The sequence below is a fragment of the Triturus cristatus genome, chromosome 2_1 (genome assembly GCF_964204655.1).
Source record: "Triturus cristatus chromosome 2_1, aTriCri1.1, whole genome shotgun sequence".
NCBI lineage: Eukaryota > Metazoa > Chordata > Amphibia > Caudata > Salamandridae > Triturus > Triturus cristatus.
In genome coordinates this window covers 12,731,676-12,749,974 of record NC_140581.1, presented here as the reverse complement: position 1 = coordinate 12,749,974, position 18,299 = coordinate 12,731,676, and the positions used below count along the sequence as shown (strand labels likewise).

The 18,299-nt window shown below is 52.0% G+C and overlaps 1 protein-coding gene across 1 annotated transcript in view; it reads left to right on the top strand.

Moving 5' to 3' along the window:
- The window catches only part of LOC146863616 (papilin-like), a 97,080-nt gene that overhangs the window by 39,533 nt on the left and 39,248 nt on the right, over nt 1-18,299 (top strand). The window contains exon 4 of the mRNA XM_085627645.1: nt 11,090-11,152. Within this exon, the coding sequence (XP_085483771.1) occupies nt 11,090-11,152 (63 nt within the window). The remainder of the gene's footprint in view (nt 1-11,089; nt 11,153-18,299) is intronic.

Genomic DNA, 18,299 nt, shown 5'->3' with positions numbered 1-18,299 from the left:
ATTGGACGTTTCCTGGCTGAATCGGGTCTGTTGGCATGTATGGTTGTACTACCATTGCCTCTTCCTTCTGCCCACAATGGTCTATTACATTGCCACAGCCTCTCTTGCCAGTCCTGTATTGTTGGTTTGTTGCCCCTGCCCCCCTTTCCACTGCCCTCCATAGTCTGTTGTGCTGCCACGGCCCTTCCTGCCTGCTCAGTGTGGTTAAATTGTTGCCTTTGCACCCTCCTACCTGCCTTCAATTTTCAGAGTCCGTGCCCCTGGCCTCTGCCTCTCAACAGTATCCTAATGAACAACTAGATTGCTAACATTCTATATTTATTACAAAAGTGTGGAACGCCTGACGTCATCTTGATGTAATCAAAACTGTAATACCTAGAGCATTTCCTTTAGAAATTACATATATGAGAGGGTCTTATTGGCATCAAAATTATGGTTAGTGCTCTAAAAGACTAAAATAAGGACATATTTTCTGAGTTTTCAAATAGCGACAAAGCACTTTTAAATTATTTGTTATCTTTATGTTTACTTGATTAAATGTTGCACTTAGGGGAGAGGATGTGGTGTTACTTCCAGAACTGTAGACTTTGCAACTGGGGAACCAGGTTGGAGTTTCTGCTTCAGCTCGACATTCTGTGATTTTTGTCAAATCACTTAGTCTCCCCATGTCTACAACCAAAATGAATTTGTTCTTGTGTGATGTAACCAATGCTCATGTAAAGCACTCCAATACCTGACAAGTCTGCACTATATAACACTGCAAAAACACAAAATAATAAGTGTTTTGCACAATTCTGTCATTGGGCTATATTTGGGCTACATCTGGGTGATTTTGGGCTACATTTGGGCTCTTTTGTCTCCGGTGGCCATCTTGGGAGATTTATTTGTTATGAAGTTACCTAATTTCCTCATGTACTGCAGTCTCCTCAGTAGGAAATGCTTTCAGTTTTTTACTTTGATTCCATCATGAAGGTATTCAGATATGTCACACATTTGCCATAAATTCTGAAAGTTAGCACTCTAGTTGCTCATTAGATCACTGTAGTAAAACTACTGTTCACCATGGAAGTCTGCTCCTGGTATTAAAAGTGCATGTTTCAGTCTGCATGTCAGAAGTTTTTTAATGAAATAGAAGAGGATTTGAGAAGTCACTCAAAATGTGCCCTCATTTTCTTTCTTCAGCATTAATCATAATTTCTATGGCAAAATGAACCCCCTCATTGTGTTCCTTTTTAAATTAAATGTTTTAAGTGTTACCAGTTTATTCCAATCAAGATGGCTTCAGGTGTACCATACTTTTGTCATAATGAAGACAGTAAGCGCTCTAGTTGTTTTTAAGAACACTCTGGGACATTCTGTCATTGGGCTATACTTGGGCTACATCTGGGTGATATTTGGGCTACATTTGGGCTCTTTTGTCTCTGGTGGCCATCTTGGGAGACTTATTTGTTATGAAGTTTCCTAATTTCTTCATTTACTGCAGTCTCCTCAGTAGGAAATACTTTCAGTTTTTTACTTTGATTCCATCAAGAAGGCATTCAGATGTGTCACACATTTGCCATAAATTCAGAATGTTAGCACTCTTTTTGCTCATTAGATCACTGTAGTAAAGCTACTGCTCACCAGGGAAAACTGCTGCTGGTATTGAAAGTGCATGTTTCAGTCTGCATGTCAGAATTTTTTAATGAAATAAAAGAGGATTTCAGAAGTCAAAATGTGCCCTAGTTTTTCTTTCTGCAGCACTAATCATACTTGTTATGGGAAAATGAACCCCCTCATTTTGTTCCTTTTTAAATTAAATGTTTTAAGACTTACCACTTTAATCCAAGCAAGATGGCTTCAGGTGTGCCATACGTTTATCATAAGTAGAACTGTCAGCAATCCTCTGCTGATGCTAATACTGTATTTAGACACTTATTTGCCCATGTCTTCTTCCATACATTTTTAGCTATACATATATTACAAATATTTTTTTTTCATAAAGACACATATGTCATCAGCAGAAGATTGCGGTCGCGTGAGTTATAGTTGCCTGCACTAACTATAACGGGGGAATTTCATTGGTTTTTTATCAGTAAAATTTCCGCTAACTATAACATGTGTGAAACCTATGGTTTTTGCAGTGAATTTGCAAGGTTTTTTAAATGCTAATTCCTAACTATAACGTGTGTGAAACCTATGGTTTTTTCTGTGAATTTGTACGGTTTTTTAAATGCTAAGTTACTTTACGCCATTCGTGGCGTGCGCGCCCACTTAACGCAGTTCGTTCCGTGCGCGCACGGTGCGCTTCGCGCACCGCGCGCCCACTTTACGCAGTTAGTGCCGTGCATGCACGGTGGGCACGCGGTGCGCTACGCGCACCGCGTGCCCACGTTACGCTAGATGGTCCATGTACGCACGATGCGCTTCACGCACCGTGCGCACATGGAGGACATATGATGCACTTCGTTTTGAAAGGTAATATTTTAATTTTTCACACCTGTTATAAGGGGTGGGGAGAGTGTGGATAATTTTTTTTTTTTTAATATTTTTTTACCGTACACGTATGGTAAGCGTAATCGGCGAAATTAGCGAAAAAAAAAAAATTCCGTTTTTGGCCTTGGGGGATGTTTGGGGACTCCCTCAACATGGCTAGGTGCTTTGGAGCTGTCCAAACAGCCCCTTTACATGTTTTTGTCCTTTGTTTTTTAATCCACACTCTCAGTGCGAGAGAGAAAATGGCGGCCGCCGCTTCCTGGTTTCGGCCGATTCGAATGTTTACTAAGATCTAAGAGCCAATCAGAATCGCGCTCGCGCACGCCACCGTACGCGTACGGTAAGCGTACCGTAAGCGCACCGTAAGCTGGCTCAGATATATATATTGATTTAAAGGCTATTTTCTCAGAATCTACTGAACAGATTTACACCAAACCTACAAAAGGCACTTCCTTGACCTGAGGACTACCTCTCTGCCAAATTTCTAGTAATTCTGTTCAGCCGTTCGGGCTGTAGCTGTGTCTAAAGGTCCTATGGAAAAATGCATGGGAAAAACGCGTTTTGGGACCCCCCTTTTATCTCAGCCCCCGCTTGACGAATCCCCCCGAGACTTTCAGGGTAGGAGCGGAGCGTAGCGCCCCACCTATTTTGAAAAATTCGCGAGGATTCGTCGACCGGCGCAAAAGTTATTCAAAATAGAATGTTGCGGATTTCCTATGGAAACGTGGTCCTAACTATAACTACCTACTGGCGACCGCCAGTAGGTAATATATATATATATATATATATATATATATATATTATAAAATAAGAAGACAACCAACCAAGGAGCTCACATTGCTGGAAGTGGAATCGCCATGAAGGCTGAATGTGCAAACTTAATACAGAGTACTAAAATATTTGAAATAATTGTATGTCCAAATGACCAACAAAATCAAGAAATACTCGCGAAATGTTAAATTCTTCTGTAAACTCTGGCTCCCCCTAAATCAACGGGTTCTTATACATAATTTTTGCATTGAACATTTCCCAGAAGCACAGATTATGGCATGATGCCAAGTACTCTTTCCTTGGTAAATCCGCGTAATTCATGTCTGACATATAAATGCCTTTGGACGAACCCCTTTCTACACAGACATTGCGGCTGCCCACGGCCCCCGCAGGCGGCCACCTCAGAGGGCGGCCCTCCTTAGTTCCATTTGGGCACTTCCCCACCCCCATTCACTACTGCAGGGCTCCAAGAGGAGTCCCCTTACAGGGCGCGCCAGACACGTAATTTCCAGTGCTACATGGGGTGGGGAGGGTATTTAGGCCTCCCCCCTCCATTTTGGGTCCTCTTTGTTGCCTGGCACGCCGTCTGGTCTTGCATTGGTTGGCGTGGTTGCGGTCTTCTTTGGCCCCGCTGGACACGCTGTGTCTGCAGCGTGCCTCGGGTGTTGTGTACCCAGGACCAAGTGGTGGTCGTCACGCACGGTGAGTTGGGGGGGCAGGGTGTACCTTTTGGGCCTTCCTTCGCCCCAGAGCATTTTTGCCAGGGGTGAGGCAGACCTGCCAGTCGTGAGCTGGGCTCCGAGCCTCGGGCTTGGTGGCAGTGAAGGGGGTTTGAGGTGATGCGAAAGTCCAGTTGCTCAGCCCTTGGTCTGGCGGCGCTTGGAGTGGGCATTGAGGTTCTGCGCCGTCTGGTTAGGCCTTCTAGTACCACTCACGCGTCGGGTCAATGGTTGCCTTCGGCGGTGATTCCCCCCTCCCCTTTGTGGGTGTCATTGACCGTGGAACACGCTGGCATGTCCCCTGTCTGGTGCTGGTTTGTTGCGGTGAGTGCTCGGGCATTGCCCCCCTCCCCTACAGTCCCCGCCTAGATCGGAGGGTGGGGTTTTGTTGCATGGGGGGCTGCATGGAAAGGACCCGCGATGTGGTCCTGCATGGCCTGGGGTCATGGTTGCTCGCTGTGGCACTCGTTTTAAAGCTGCTGTCTGCCTTGTTTCCACCTCCTTTTGAGTTGCAAACTGGGTTGGTGGTCGCATCGCATGGTACTGAGATGCAGTTGGCGTCGGGTTAGCTGCGGTAAGTGCGGACTATTATTCCCCCTGTTGTGTACTCCGTGGCTCCGATCCGGTGGTTGCCCGGGGGAAGGGTCTTTGGGTTGTCCTGCGTGCCCTGGGGCCCCTGACTGTGATGCCATGGGGGTTATATCTTCAGGCCGAGTGGGACGGCTTGGGCCACCCCATAGTGGACTGCTTTGTCCGGTGGGCAGAGGCAAAAAGAGCAATGCATGTGGAAGGTCCGCGGCATGATGAGCCCAGGCCCCAAAGGGAGGAGACCGATTAATAAATTCAACTATGCTACGGGCTTTAATGAGGGCGCTGGTGATTTATAATGGTACTGCATTGCAGTATGCATGCTGGTTTTCTTTTCTGTTCGGGCACTTACGTAGATTCTAGCGAGTATGTAAGTTGTCCTGTGCGTGTATTAGGGGGGCGCAGGTTGTCCCTTTCCTGGTTTCCTCACCCATCAGCGCGCTCCCGGTGTGGGGCGGCACTGGGGGACGTTGGCCGGTGGGCAGGAGGAGGCAGTGCTTGGCCGGCGGGGGCGGGCAGTCTGCTGTCAACCCTTAGTACTGCACAGATGTGTTCATTGCTAGTAATCTTGCCCAGGGGGGCCACCAATGTAACCCTGTTTGATGTGGTTCTTATTATAGCATTAATAAGGTTGTGGCTCGGGACAAGCTTCATTGGGCACAAGTAGCTCCCATGATTGAAATGGTTGAGATCCCATTGAACACAGGCGTGTTAATACTGTACCGTAACTTGATGTGATTCACCACCCTGTGGGATTTGCGTGTTATTAGGATACTTTCTGGCATGTTATCGCGGTGGCCTTACTTGTAAACGCAGTCCATTGCGTCGATTGATTACCCAGAGCATGATCAGTGTTGCGATCACCTAGGCATGCGCACATTTTCGACTCTTTTGTGCATTTAGTCGGCAGTGTAGTGTTTACGCTCTGACTACATGTTAGTGTTGCCGGGCCATTTCGTTCCACTGCACGCAGTTTCTACGCACATTGTGTAATTGGTTCATCTCTGGATGTGATGTCCACATTACACGCCAGTGGATGCACCATGAGCTCTGCATGTCACAGATCACAGGACTCTGCACCCCGTTGTCTCTCTGCATTGTTCCCTTGGGAAGAGATAGCTTTAATGCTGCTTCACGTCGATGTCATGCTCAGATGTATGCAATCAATCCAACAGGGGTTGAGATACCACTTTTGATACGTGTTCAAGGGAGAGTTTTGTTCTTGTGGCTCTTGTATACCTTAAACAGACGTGGCCTTCCTATTCTCTAGATTCCCCTGCTTTGCGGCGCTCGATGGAAGCATGGCGTGTAGTTGGGGGGTACAGAGCAGCGGAGCCTGGTGGCACGCAGGTTGTCGACAGGAAGAATGGAGTGCCCTGTCTGGGTGGAGGTGCCACTGAGCATGTGGCAGCCTGCAGAGGCGGTGGTCGCGGTTCGCCGGCTGGCACTGACCACGAGTGCGAAGGCTTGCTGTGGTGTCCCGACGCACTTTCTAAATGTTTTGCCAATTGTATAAATGTGTGTGATGTTCTTGTTGTGTTTCAGGGACTTTGTAGTGCGAAGTTGGACAGGGGGCCGTGACGGTGCAAGGGGGGCAGGTAATTAAGTGAATGGTCATGCTCCAAGTTGGCAGTCGCCGCGCACGGGGACCGCAGGTGACCGGTCAAGGGCCAATATAGTGCCGGGAGCACAGGGCCAGCTGGTTTGTACAGTTTAAAGTCCATGGGGATGGCGACATTGTCGCAGAAGGGCCAAGGGGACCGAAAGTTTTGGGGGTAGGAAAGAGCCCGGGTCAACCGGGGGCCATCCTTCATGAATGGTTGAGTTGCGAGCGAGCCTTCAGAGGGTTTTGCTCAAAGTCACGCTGGGCAAGGGCTATTGTTGGCGGTGGATCGTCAAGCCTGTCCAAGTCTCGGGTGTGTTAAGTTGAACTGAGAACAAACACGTAAAGCAGAAAACGCGCAGTTGATTCAGTAGTTAGGAGGGCACCAGTGCCTCAATTCCATCACGAGTTCATTTATGACTGCGGACTAGTGCAATGCAAATGCTGCAGTGCAGGGCTTACACAGCGCTAATATTGAAAACGCATGTTCAATTTTATAAAGTTTATGCAATCTGCTTGCGAATTTTGCGTTTCTTGGCTCACTTCCGCGGTGCCTCCCGCCACGCGGTGCACGTTGCGGGGACACCCCACTAGGAGCATACGGGCGCATTGCTCTTCGGGTATCCCTGTGTCCCTGGGCGGGCCCGACGAGTTGAAGCCACGCTGGGGTGGGTGCACGCCCCTGCGATTTGCCCTCCATGCTTCCAGGGGGCGGGGGCCTAGTGCTCTGCACCATGAGCTCAATAGTGCTTCCCGAGCCTAAGCATCAGCTCATGCTCCCCTGACCTCTTGTGTAGGGGGCGCCGGCATCTCTGTAACTGCCTAAGCCCGGACAACTGCATCTATTCTTAGCGGTTGTCCCTGACGGGACAGTGTACTATCTGCAATATAGGCATAAAATAAAGAGTGCTTCCGAGCGTGTTTAACACACCACGTGATAGAGACCCCCACTTCTTTAAACTAATTTCTGGAAGTGCATCCTCTGGAAACAATGTAATGGCACGCGCAAATGTGGTACATACGTTTGGTACAAGATGTGTTTACTTGACTGGAGAGTGCTGGGATACCAGTTAGGCAGCATTTGGGTTTTACTCGTGTGGAGTCGGGGCCCGTTGGGTGTTTGTTCATTCTCCTGGCGCCGCTCTAAAACACTCAGGGTTGGTATGAAGGCAGCAGTCCAGCACAGACATTAAAAACAAAAATAACCTTCATTTGTCCCTTAAAGTCAGAAACATTTTAATGCAAGGGAAATGTGGGCGCTGGACACAGGCCCTAGCCTTTCTGGGGGCCACCTGATGGAGCCTGCTCTGATATGCAAAGTCCTGCCCGATGACCGTGAATATATCTTAAAGGGATGGTTGTAAATACCATTGTCCTTTACGTTAATTTCGTGTCAGTGGTAAAGAGTCTGTGGCAGTCACAGGTTGTGTTTGTGTTTCATGCAACGGCCAGAAAAACATGTTTCTTGTAGATCAAAACGGGACCTCACTTATGAGAAATGGGGGAGTGTCCGATTATTTTCAGTAATACTAATGAGCCGCTGCTTTGCTACAATGTTTAACCCCTTCAATGCGAGTGATGGAGCGGTTCCGTCATGCGTGTCGGTTGCTCTGTGCGCATGACGGAACCGCTCCGTCATGGCCGCGCACGGAACCTTCAGCACGGAGCGGGAAATCCGCGCCGCGCTGAAGGGGTTAAAGAACATCAATATCTGATGAATTTTAGATATAAACACATATCAGAGACTATTGGCAGTAATATTACTGAGCTGCTGCTGTGTCAAATTGCGGCAAGCAAGATAGTTTATCCTGCAGCTCGAGTGTTCTGGAACATTTAGAAATGTTCATGGCAATCATTCAGATATCCGGGAATATAAATCAAGCTACCGCCCCAAAACACCAGCTTTAAAGGCTCCTGAAAGGTCAGATTAAAAAGTCAAGAGACCCACTCGGTGGGAGGCCGCATGTTCTAACCTCTCCGAAGCGGGGCCCTCACAGTGAGGTAGCTCCCAGCTCAGTTACGGCTAGGTCCTACTGGGCTTCAGCCAGACAACCACTGGCTCATGTTGGTCAAATGTGGTTTTGAAAAGGGGCATACGTGGGTGTGATGGGTTAGGTTCTGCCCAGATAGATCGAAGGTCTGCCTAGGGGAACCGTTGACCAGGACATTGGCAGGGCAGGTCACAGTAATTCCCCAGACGCACCCTGGCACGGGTATCAAGCAGCTGCCCTATTACGAGAATGGAAATCCAGATTAACATTGTGCCATACGGGTCAACCTAGAAAGCCTGCAGATTCCAATGTATTGCTCTTATATGCTGTCAGAATTTAGTGGCTGGTGCCCTGACGGGCGCAGTCGGTGCGTCTTACACCTGCAGAGCAGAGAAGTCATCCACATCTGGGGCCATGGGCCCCGTCCAAGTCAAGGGTTCAGATGGCTTTAACAGAGTAGGACATGCAGCAGAATTTGTGGCAGACAGCCAACAAGAGATGGGTCTTTCTATACATCTATACCTGGTTGAGTATCCTGGCCAAGGGGTGGCTGGGTGACACTCTGGTGTGGGAAGTGGTCAGCCGGCTGGCAGGCCGTCTAGATGAAGGTTTCTAGCTCGGGCCTGTACAAGTAAGGGTTCAAGTGCCAGAAGCCGGCACTTGGACACAATTTCACAGGTCTGTGGAGAGGCAGAACAGAAGGGGGCTTGTGTTTGACCCCTGGTCACAGGTTCAGAGCCCGGCAGGTCCACTTAGCATTTCATCCTTCAGAAGTCGATAAAACAAGTACCAGTGAGGGGTAACAATAACCATGTCAGTCAGCGCCAAGATGCCATGGGGTGAAGGTATTCACAATTAGTCAGAAATGGAAAGTTGAAAGGTTTTGTTCTCACCATCCCAGGAGCTTTATGAACGGGTGCCGTCTTTCAGCAGTCTGGGAAGATGTGGTTGGAGCATAATTGCCGAGAATTACCCGTACAGTTGGCATTTCTATTTCTGAAGCGGCAGGTATAGTTGCTTATGTTTTACTCCCTGTCCTCAGATCCTAATACATTGGCTAACCCTGTGGCACGCTGGGATACCGTAGCTAAAGTTGTTATGGGATACATATGCTGGGTGAGGGACGCCACCATGGCGTCACAGCAACTTCGTACAGATGACAAAGGGGGTTTGCAGACAATAAGGACATGGTGATCCAACCTTGTCTTGTTTAGGCGAGGTGGGCACCGAGCGGCCTTGTAGGGCATGAGATAGCGGAAATGGGGGCGAATACCACTCCATGTCTACATGTTTGACTGGCACAGTACTGGGTCATGTGTCTGTACCCTCGTACTGGGGATCATCCAGGTAAGGGGGCACAATAGGGTTTGGTCACCACAAAAGGATATGCACAAACTGGCACAGGGTGCTTAGGGTTTGTATCACACAGAACTGGGAGTGTCTCATTGGGCACACTCACCGCTTGTGGGTTGTGCTTTGGCCTAATTGCTCACAGCATGGCACATTAAGGTGGGCGCAAACCAGGTTGTTACTCATTTTATGTTTGATAATAAATACTTTGGGGCACCTGCAGCAGTGAGGGAGGCTTCCGGATTGCCTAGGATTTGAGTGTTAGGAGCACTCCCCTCCCCTAGGCCCACAGGGCTTTCAGCAGAATGGCCACAGGCTCGAGCAGGTCCAAGGGGGATTTCTACGCAGTGCTTGTAGAATGTCACCATTAAGGGCATGTTGCTACTAAAGTTGTCCCAATGTTTTGTGGTCAAACTGTGTGGGGGCAATAAGTTAAGGCACAAATAGGCCACAATGTGTTGAAGAACATTTGGCGTCCCCAGTATTCTAGAAAGGGCCGGTATCGATACATATCGTCCCCCTCCTGTTCCCGCTGTCTTGTCTGCTCCCTGGGATACTAGCAGAAGTTTTGGAAGGCAAGACCTCACTAGGGGGGTGACTGGCTTAACGCGATGGACAAATCCAATATGTTTCACATTTACTAACGTGTGAAAGTTTTCATTAAATTTGTTTCCACTGCATACATATTATTTCATCATTTGCGTATTGAGTCCAACATAAAAACCATTCATACTCCACACTGTCGCCCAAAGTTATGAATTTCAATAAATCTCTCAAATGAAGCCTGGTACCTCCCACGTCCTGCACCGTTCCACCTGGGGCACCTGTCTCACTCTGGACACCTCAGAGGTGCTCTTCCCAAGCCCCCCCCCCCAGTTAATGTGCAGTGTGAGGATATCACTCCCGCTGTGCAGAGTGATAGATACAAACTCACTCATCCAGATATTTCATACCGTAACAGTATCATAAAGGCATGTCTGGCGCCAGCATCGACTTTCCATTCCCAGATGCCATCAGCCTAGAGCTGGAACTGAGACATCATGGCCTGGTCATCCATATGCCACAGGTTGGCACTCACATGAATCATTGCCTGTCACTCCCATGCCACAGACTGACACTCACACATCATCACCTGGCACTCTCATGCCACAGGCTGGCACTCACGCCCGCCATAGGCTGCTCATCTCCATGCCACAGGCTGGAAATCGCACACGTCAGCGCCTTGTCACTCCAATGCCATAGGCTGGCACCAACACTGGCCATCGCTTGCTCATTCCCATGCCACAGTCTGGCCCTCACACCCCTCATAGGCTGCTCACTCCCATGCCACAGGCTGGCACTCACACCCACAATAGGCTGCTCACTCCCATGCCACAGGCTGGCCCTTACACCCCTCATAGGCTGGTCACTCCTATGCCACAGGTTGGCCCTTACACCCCTCATAGACTGCTCATTCCCAAGCGACAGGCTGGCACTCACACACGCCATAGGCTTCTCAATCCCATGCCACAGTCTGGCACTCACACCCGCCATAGGCTGCTCACTCTCATGTCATAGCGGTCACTCACTGATGTGCTGTCTCTTCCTTACAGGGAAGTCGGGTAGTGGTCAGGCAGCCGAAGAAGAGGACCCAGCCCAGAGCTCCACCGATGAAGGTAAGTCCACCTCTCATGGTCAGATCAATCAATCAATCAATCAATCATGGAACTTATATCGCGCACTACTCACCCGTAAGGGTCTCAAGGCGCTTGGGGAAGGGGGTCTGCTACTGCTCGAACAGCCAGGTCTTGAGCTGTTTCCTGAAGGCCAGGTGGTCCTGGGTCATCCGCAGGTGGACGGGTAGGGAGTTCCAAGTCTTAGCTGCCAGGTAGGAGAATGACCTTCCTCCAGCGGTGGCTCTCTGGATGCGAGGGACGACGGCGAGGGCGAGGTTAGCGGAACGTAGCCGGCGGGTGGGCGTGTAGAAGGTGAGGCGGCTGTTGAGGTACCCTGGGCCTAGGTCGTGGAGGGACTTGTGTGCGTGGGTGAGGAGTCTGAGCGTGATCCTCTTGTTGACCGGGAGCCAGTGCAGGTCTCTCAGGTGGCACGAGATGTGGCTGCGTCGGGGGACGTCCAGGATGAGTCGGGCGGAGGCGTTCTGAATTCGCTGAAGTCTTTTCTGAAGCTTGGCCGTAGTACCGGCGTAGAGGGTGTTTCCGTAGTCTAGTCTGCTGGTGACGAGAGCGTGGGTGACCGTCTTCCTGGTCTCGGTTGGGATCCATCGGAAGATCTTTCGGAGCATGCGGAGGTTGTGGAAGCAGGCTGAGGAGACGGCGTTGACTTGTCTGGTCATCGATAGGGAGGAGTCCAGTATGACGCCCAAGTTGCGTGCGTGGTCCGTCGGTTCAGGTGCGGTGCCTAGTGCCGGGGGCCACCAGGAGTCGTCCCATGCGGAGGGTGATGGTCCCAGGATGAGGACTTCTGTCTTGTCCGTGTTCAGTTTCAGGCGGCTGATGTTCATCCATTCAGCGACGTCTGTCATCCCTTCGTGCAGGCTGGCTTTGGCGGTGTCGGGGTCTCTGGTGAGGGAGAGAATTAGCTGGGTGTCATCGGCGTAGGAAATGATGTTGAGGTTGTGTTTGCGTGCGATGGCAGCGAGGGGTTTCATGTAGATGTTGAAGAGAGTGGGGCTGAGCGACGATCCTTGCGGGACGCCGCAGATGACTTCGGTGGCCTCGGAGCGGAACGGAGGGAGGCGTACTCTCTGTGTTCTGCCTGAGAGGTATGAGATGATCCATTCCAGAGCCCTCCCTTGGATGCCGGTGTCGTTGAGGCGTTGGACTAGTGTGCGGTGGCAGACAGTGTCAAATGCTGCGGAGAGGTCTAGGAGGATGAGTGCCGCTGTTTCGCCGTTGTCGAGCAGGGCTCGGATGTCGTCGGTGGCTGCGATGAGGGCGGTCTCGGTGCTGTGGTTGGCTCTGAATCCGGACTGTGATGGGTCGAGGGATCCGTTCGTCTCGAGGAAGGCGGCCAGTTGCTTGTTGACGACCTTCTCGATGACTTTGGCGGGGAAAGGAAGGAGCGAGATGGGGCGGAAGTTCTTGAGGTCGGTCGGGTCCGCTGTTGGTTTCTTCAGCAGAGCGCTGAGTTCGGCGTGCTTCCAGCTCTCCGGGAAAGTTGCTGTGTTGAAGGAGGTGTTGATGATGTCTCGGAGGTGGGGTGCGATGGTAGAGGCTGCCTTGTTGAAAACATGATGGGGGCACGGGTCGGTCGGAGATCCGGAGTGGATGGTGTTCATCATGCGTGACGTGTCTTCGGGGGTCACCTCGGTCCATGTCTGGAGGGTGGCGGCGGGGTGCGAAGGTACGGCCGATGGGTGCGGGGGTGAAATGTCGAAGCTGTTGTGGATGTTGGCGATCTTGCGGTGGAAGTACGAGGCGAGGGAGTCGCAGAGGTCCTGTGAGGGAGTGATGTCGTTGTTGCCGGTGCTGGGGTTGGAGAACTCCTTGACGATGTTGAAGAGCTCCTTGCTGTCGTGGGCGTTCTTGTCCAGTCGTTCCCGCAGAGATTTCTTCTTGGTGGTGCGGATGAGCTGGTGATGTCTGCGAGTGGCGAGTTTCAGTGCTGTTCTGTTGTCGGCGGTCTTGTTGAGGAGCCAGGCCTTCTCGAGGGTGCGGCAGGCCTTCTTGGAGTCCTTAAGTTCGTCGGTGAACCAGGGGGCCTTCTTGCTTCTGGGCCTGGTGAGGGGGTTCTTCAGTGGCGCGAGGTCGTCGGCACAGGAGGTCAGCCACTGCGTGAGGTCGAGGGCAGCTGTGTTAGGGTCCGTGGTCCTGACAGGTGGGCTCTGGCTGAGGGAGGTGGCGAGCTGGTCGGCGGTGATCTTGCTCCAGTTTCTGTACTTTCCTTCCTCTGAGGCCCCATACATGGACGTCCACCTGGCTGTCCACCTCTCATGGTCAGACCGTACTTTCCTTCCTCTGCGGCCCCATATATGAATGTCCACCAGGCTGTCCACCTTTCATGGTCAGACTGTACTTTCCTTCCTCTGAGGCCCCATACATGGACGTCCACCTGGCTGTCCACCTCTCATGGTCAGACTGTACTTTCCTTCCTCTGAGGCCAGAGACATGGGCGTCCATCTGGCTGTCCACCTCTCATGGTCAGACTGTACTTTCCTTCCTCTGAGGCCCCATACATGGACGTCCACCTGGCTGTCCACCTCTCATGGTCAGACTGTACTTTCCTTCCTTTGAGGCCAGAGACATGGGCGTCCACCTGGCTGTCCACCTCTCATGGTCAGACTGTACTTTCCTTCCTCTGAGGCCCCATACATGGACGTCCACCTGGCTGTCCACCTCCCATGGTCAGACTGTACTTTCCTTCCTCTGAAGCCCCATACATGGACGTCCACCTGGCTGTCCACCTCCTATGGTCAGACTGTACTTTCCTTCCTCTGAGGCCAGAGACATGGACGTCCACCTGGCTGTCCACCTCTCATGGTCAGACTATACTTTCCTTCCTCTGAGGCCCCATACATGGACGTCCACCTGGCTGTCCACCTCTCATGGTCAGACTGTACTTGCCTTCCTCTGAGGCCCCATACATGGGCGTCCACCTGGCTGTCCACCTATCATGGTCAGACTGCACTTTCCTTCCTCTGAAGCCCCATACATGGACGTCCACCTGGCTGTCCACCACCCATGGTCAGACTGTACTTTCATTCCTCTGAGGCCAGAGACATGGACGTCCACCTGGCTGTCCACATCTCATGGTCAGACTGTACTTTCCTTCCTCTGAGGTCCCATACATGGACGTCCACCTGGCTGTCCACCTCTCATGGTCAGACTGTACTTTCCTTCCTCTGAAGCCCCATACATGGACGTCCACCTGGCTGTCCACCTCCCATGGTCAGACTGTACTTTCCTTCCTCTGAGGCCAGAGACATGGACGTCCACCTGGCTGTCCACCTCCCATGGTCAGACTGTACTTTCCTTCCTCTGAGGCCCCATACATGGACGTCCACCTGGCTGTCCACCTCTCATGGTCAGACTGTACTTTCCTTCCTCTGAGGCCAGAGACATGGGCGTCCACCTGGCTGTCCACCTCTCATGGTCAGACTGTACTTTCCTTCCTCTGAGGCCCCATATATGGATGTCCACCTCTCATGGTCAGACTGTACTTTCCTTCCTCTGAGGCCCCATATATGGATGTCCACCTGGCTGTCCACCTCTCATGGTCAGACTGTACTTTCCTTCCTCTGAGGCCCCATATATGGATGTCCACCTGGCTGTCCACCTCTCATGGTCAGACTGTACTTTCCTTCCTCTGAGGCCCCATACATGGACGCCCACCTGGCTGTTCACCTCCCATGATCAGACTGTACTTTCCTTCCTCTGAGGCCCCATATATGGATGTCCACCTGGCTGTCCACCTCTCATGGTCAGACTGTACTTTCTTTCCTCTGAGGCCCCATACATGGACGTCCACCTGGCTGTCCACCTCCCATGGTCAGACTGCACTTTCCTTCCTCTGAGGCCAGAGACATGGACGTCCACCTGGCTGTCCACCTCCCATGGTCAGACTGTACTTTCCTTTCTCTGGGGCCCCATACATGGACGTCCACCTGGCTGTCCACCTCTCATGGTCAGACTATAGTTTCCTTCCTCTGAGGCCCCATACATGGACGTCCACCTGGCTGTCCACCTCCCATGGTCAGACTGTACTTTCCTTCCTCTGAAGCCCCATACATGGACGTCCACCTGGCTGTCCACCTCTCATGGTCAGACTGTACTTTCCTTCCTCTGAGGCCCCGTACATGGACGTCCACCTGGCTGTCCACCTCTCATGGTCAGACTGTGCTTTCCTTCCTCTGAGGCCAGAGACATGGGCGTCCTCCTGGCTGTCCACCTCTCATGGTCAGACTGTACTTTCCTTCCTCTGAGGCCCCATACATGGACGTCCACCTGGCTGTCCACCTCCCATGGTCAGACTGTACTTTCCTTCCTCTGAGGCCCCATACATGGACGTCCACCTGGCTGTCCACCTCTCATGGTCAGACTGTACTTTCCTTCCTCTGAGGCCAGATACATGTACGTCCACCTGGCTGTCCACCTCTCATGGTCAGACTGTACTTTCCTTCCTCTGAGGCCAGAGACATGGGCGTCCACCTGGCTGTCCACCTCTCATGGTCAGACTGTACTTTCCTTCCTCTGAGGCCCCATACATGGACGTCCACCTGGCTGTCCACCTCTCATGGTCAGACTGTACTTTCCTTCCTCTGAGGCCCCATACATGGACGTCCACCTGGCTGTCCACCTCTCATGGTCAGACTGTACTTTCCTTCCTCTGAGGCCAGATACATGTACGTCCACCTGGCTGTCCACCTCTCATGGTCAGACTGTACTTTCCTTCCTCTGAGGCCAGAGACATGAGCGTCCACCTGGCTGTCCACCTCTCATGGTCAGACTGTACTTTCCTTCCTCTGAGGCCCCATACATGGACGTCCACCTGGCTGTCCACCTCTCATGGTCAGACTGTACTTTCCTTCCTCTGAGGCCCCATACATGGACGTCCACCTGGCTGTCCACCTCTCATGGTCAGACTGTATATTCCTTCCTCTGAGGCCAGAACATGGGCGTCCACCTGGCTGTCCACCTCTCATGGTCAGACTGTACTTTCCTTCCTCTGAGGCCCCATACATGGACGTCCACCTGGCTGTCCACCTCCCATGGTCAGATTGTACTTTCCTTCCTCTGAAGCCCCATACATGGACCTCCACCTGGCTGTCCACCTCTCATGGTCAGACTGTACTTTCCTTCCTCTGAGGCCAGAGACATGGACGTCCACCTGGCTGTCCACCTCTCATGGTCAGACTGTACTTTCCTTCCTCTGAGGCCCCATACATGGACGTCCACCTGGCTGTCCACCTCTCATGGTCAGACTGTACTTTCCTTCCTCTGAGGCCAGAGACATGGGAGTCCATCTGGCTGTCCACCTCTCATGGTCAGACTGTACTTTCCTTCCTCTGAGGCCCCATACATGGACGTCCACCTGGCTGTCCACCTCTCATGGTCAGACTGTACTTTCCTTCCTCTGAGGCCAGAGACATGGGCTTCCACCTGGCTGTCCACCTCTCATGGTCAGACTGTACTTTCCTTCCTCTGAGGCCCCATACATGGACGTCCACCTGGCTGTCCACCTCCCATGGTCAGACTGTACTTTCCTTCCTCTGAAGCCCCATACATGGACGTCCACCTGGCTGTCCACCTATGGTCAGACTGTACTTTCCTTCCTCTGAGGCCAGAGACATGGACGTCCACCTGGCTGTCCACCTCTCATGGTCAGACTATACTTTCCTTCCTCTGAGGCCCCATACATGGACGTCCACCTGGCTGTCCACCTCTCATGGTCAGACTGTACTTGCCTTCCTCTGAGGCCCCATACATGGGCATCCACCTGGCTGTCCACCTCTCATGGTCAGACTGCACTTTCCTTCCTCTGAAGCCCCATACATGGACGTCCACCTGGCTGTCCACCACCCATGGTCAGACTGTACTTTCCTTCCTCTGAGGCCAGAGACATGGACGTCCACCTGGCTGTCCACCTCTCATGGTCAGACTGTACTTTCCTTCCTCTGAGGCCCCATACATGGACGTCCACCTGGCTGTCCACCTCTCATGGTCAGACTGTACTTTCCTTCCTCTGAGGCCCCATACATGGACGTCCACCTGGCTGTCCACCTCTCATGGTCAGACTGTACTTTCCTTCCTCTGAAGCCCCATACATGGACGTCCACCTGACTGTCCACCTCCCATGGTCAGACTGTACTTTCCTTCCTCTGGCCAGAGACATGGATGTCCACCTGGCTGTCAACCTCTCATGGTCAGACTGTACTTTCCTTCCTCTGAGGCCCCATACATGGATGTCCACCTGGCTGTCCACCTCTCATGGTCAGACTGTACATTCCTTCCTCTGAGGCCAGAGACATGGGCGTCCACCTGGCTGTCCACCTCTCATGGTCAAACTGTACTTTCCTTCCTCTGAGGCCCCATACATGGATGTCCACCTGGCTGTCCACCTCTCATGGTCAGACTGTACTTTCCTTCCTCTGAGGCCAGAGACATGGGCGTCCACCTGGCTGTCCACCTCTCCTGGTCAGACTGTATTTTCCTTCCTCTGAGGCCCCGTACATGGACGTCCACCTGGCTGTCCACCTCTCATGGTCAGACTGTACTTTCCTTCCTCTGAGGCCCCATACATGGACGTCCACCTGGCTGTCCACCACCCATGGTCAGACTGTACTTTCCTTCCTCTGAGGCCAGAGACATGGACGTCCACCTGGCTGTCCACCTCTCATGGTCAGACTGTACATTCCTTCCTCTGAGGCCAGAGACATGGGCGTCCACCTGGCTGTCCACCTCTCATGGTCAGACTGTACTTTCCTTCCTCTGAGGCCCCATACATGGACGTCCACCTGGCTGTCCACCTCTCATGGTCAGACTGTACTTTCCTTCCTCTGAGGCCAGAGACATGGGCGTCCACCTGGCTGTCCACCTCTCATGGTCAGACTGTATTTTCCTTCCTCTGAGGCCCCATACATGGACGTCCACCTGGCTGTCCACCTCTCATGGTCAGACTGTACTTTCCTTCCTCTGAGGCCCCATACATGGACGTCCACCTGGCTGTCCACCTCCTATGGTCAGACTGTACTTTCCTTCCTCTGAGGCCAGAGACATGGACGTCCACCTGGCTGTCCACCTCTCATGGTCAGACTATACTTTCCTTCCTCTGAGGCCCCATACATGGACGTCCACCTGGCTGTCC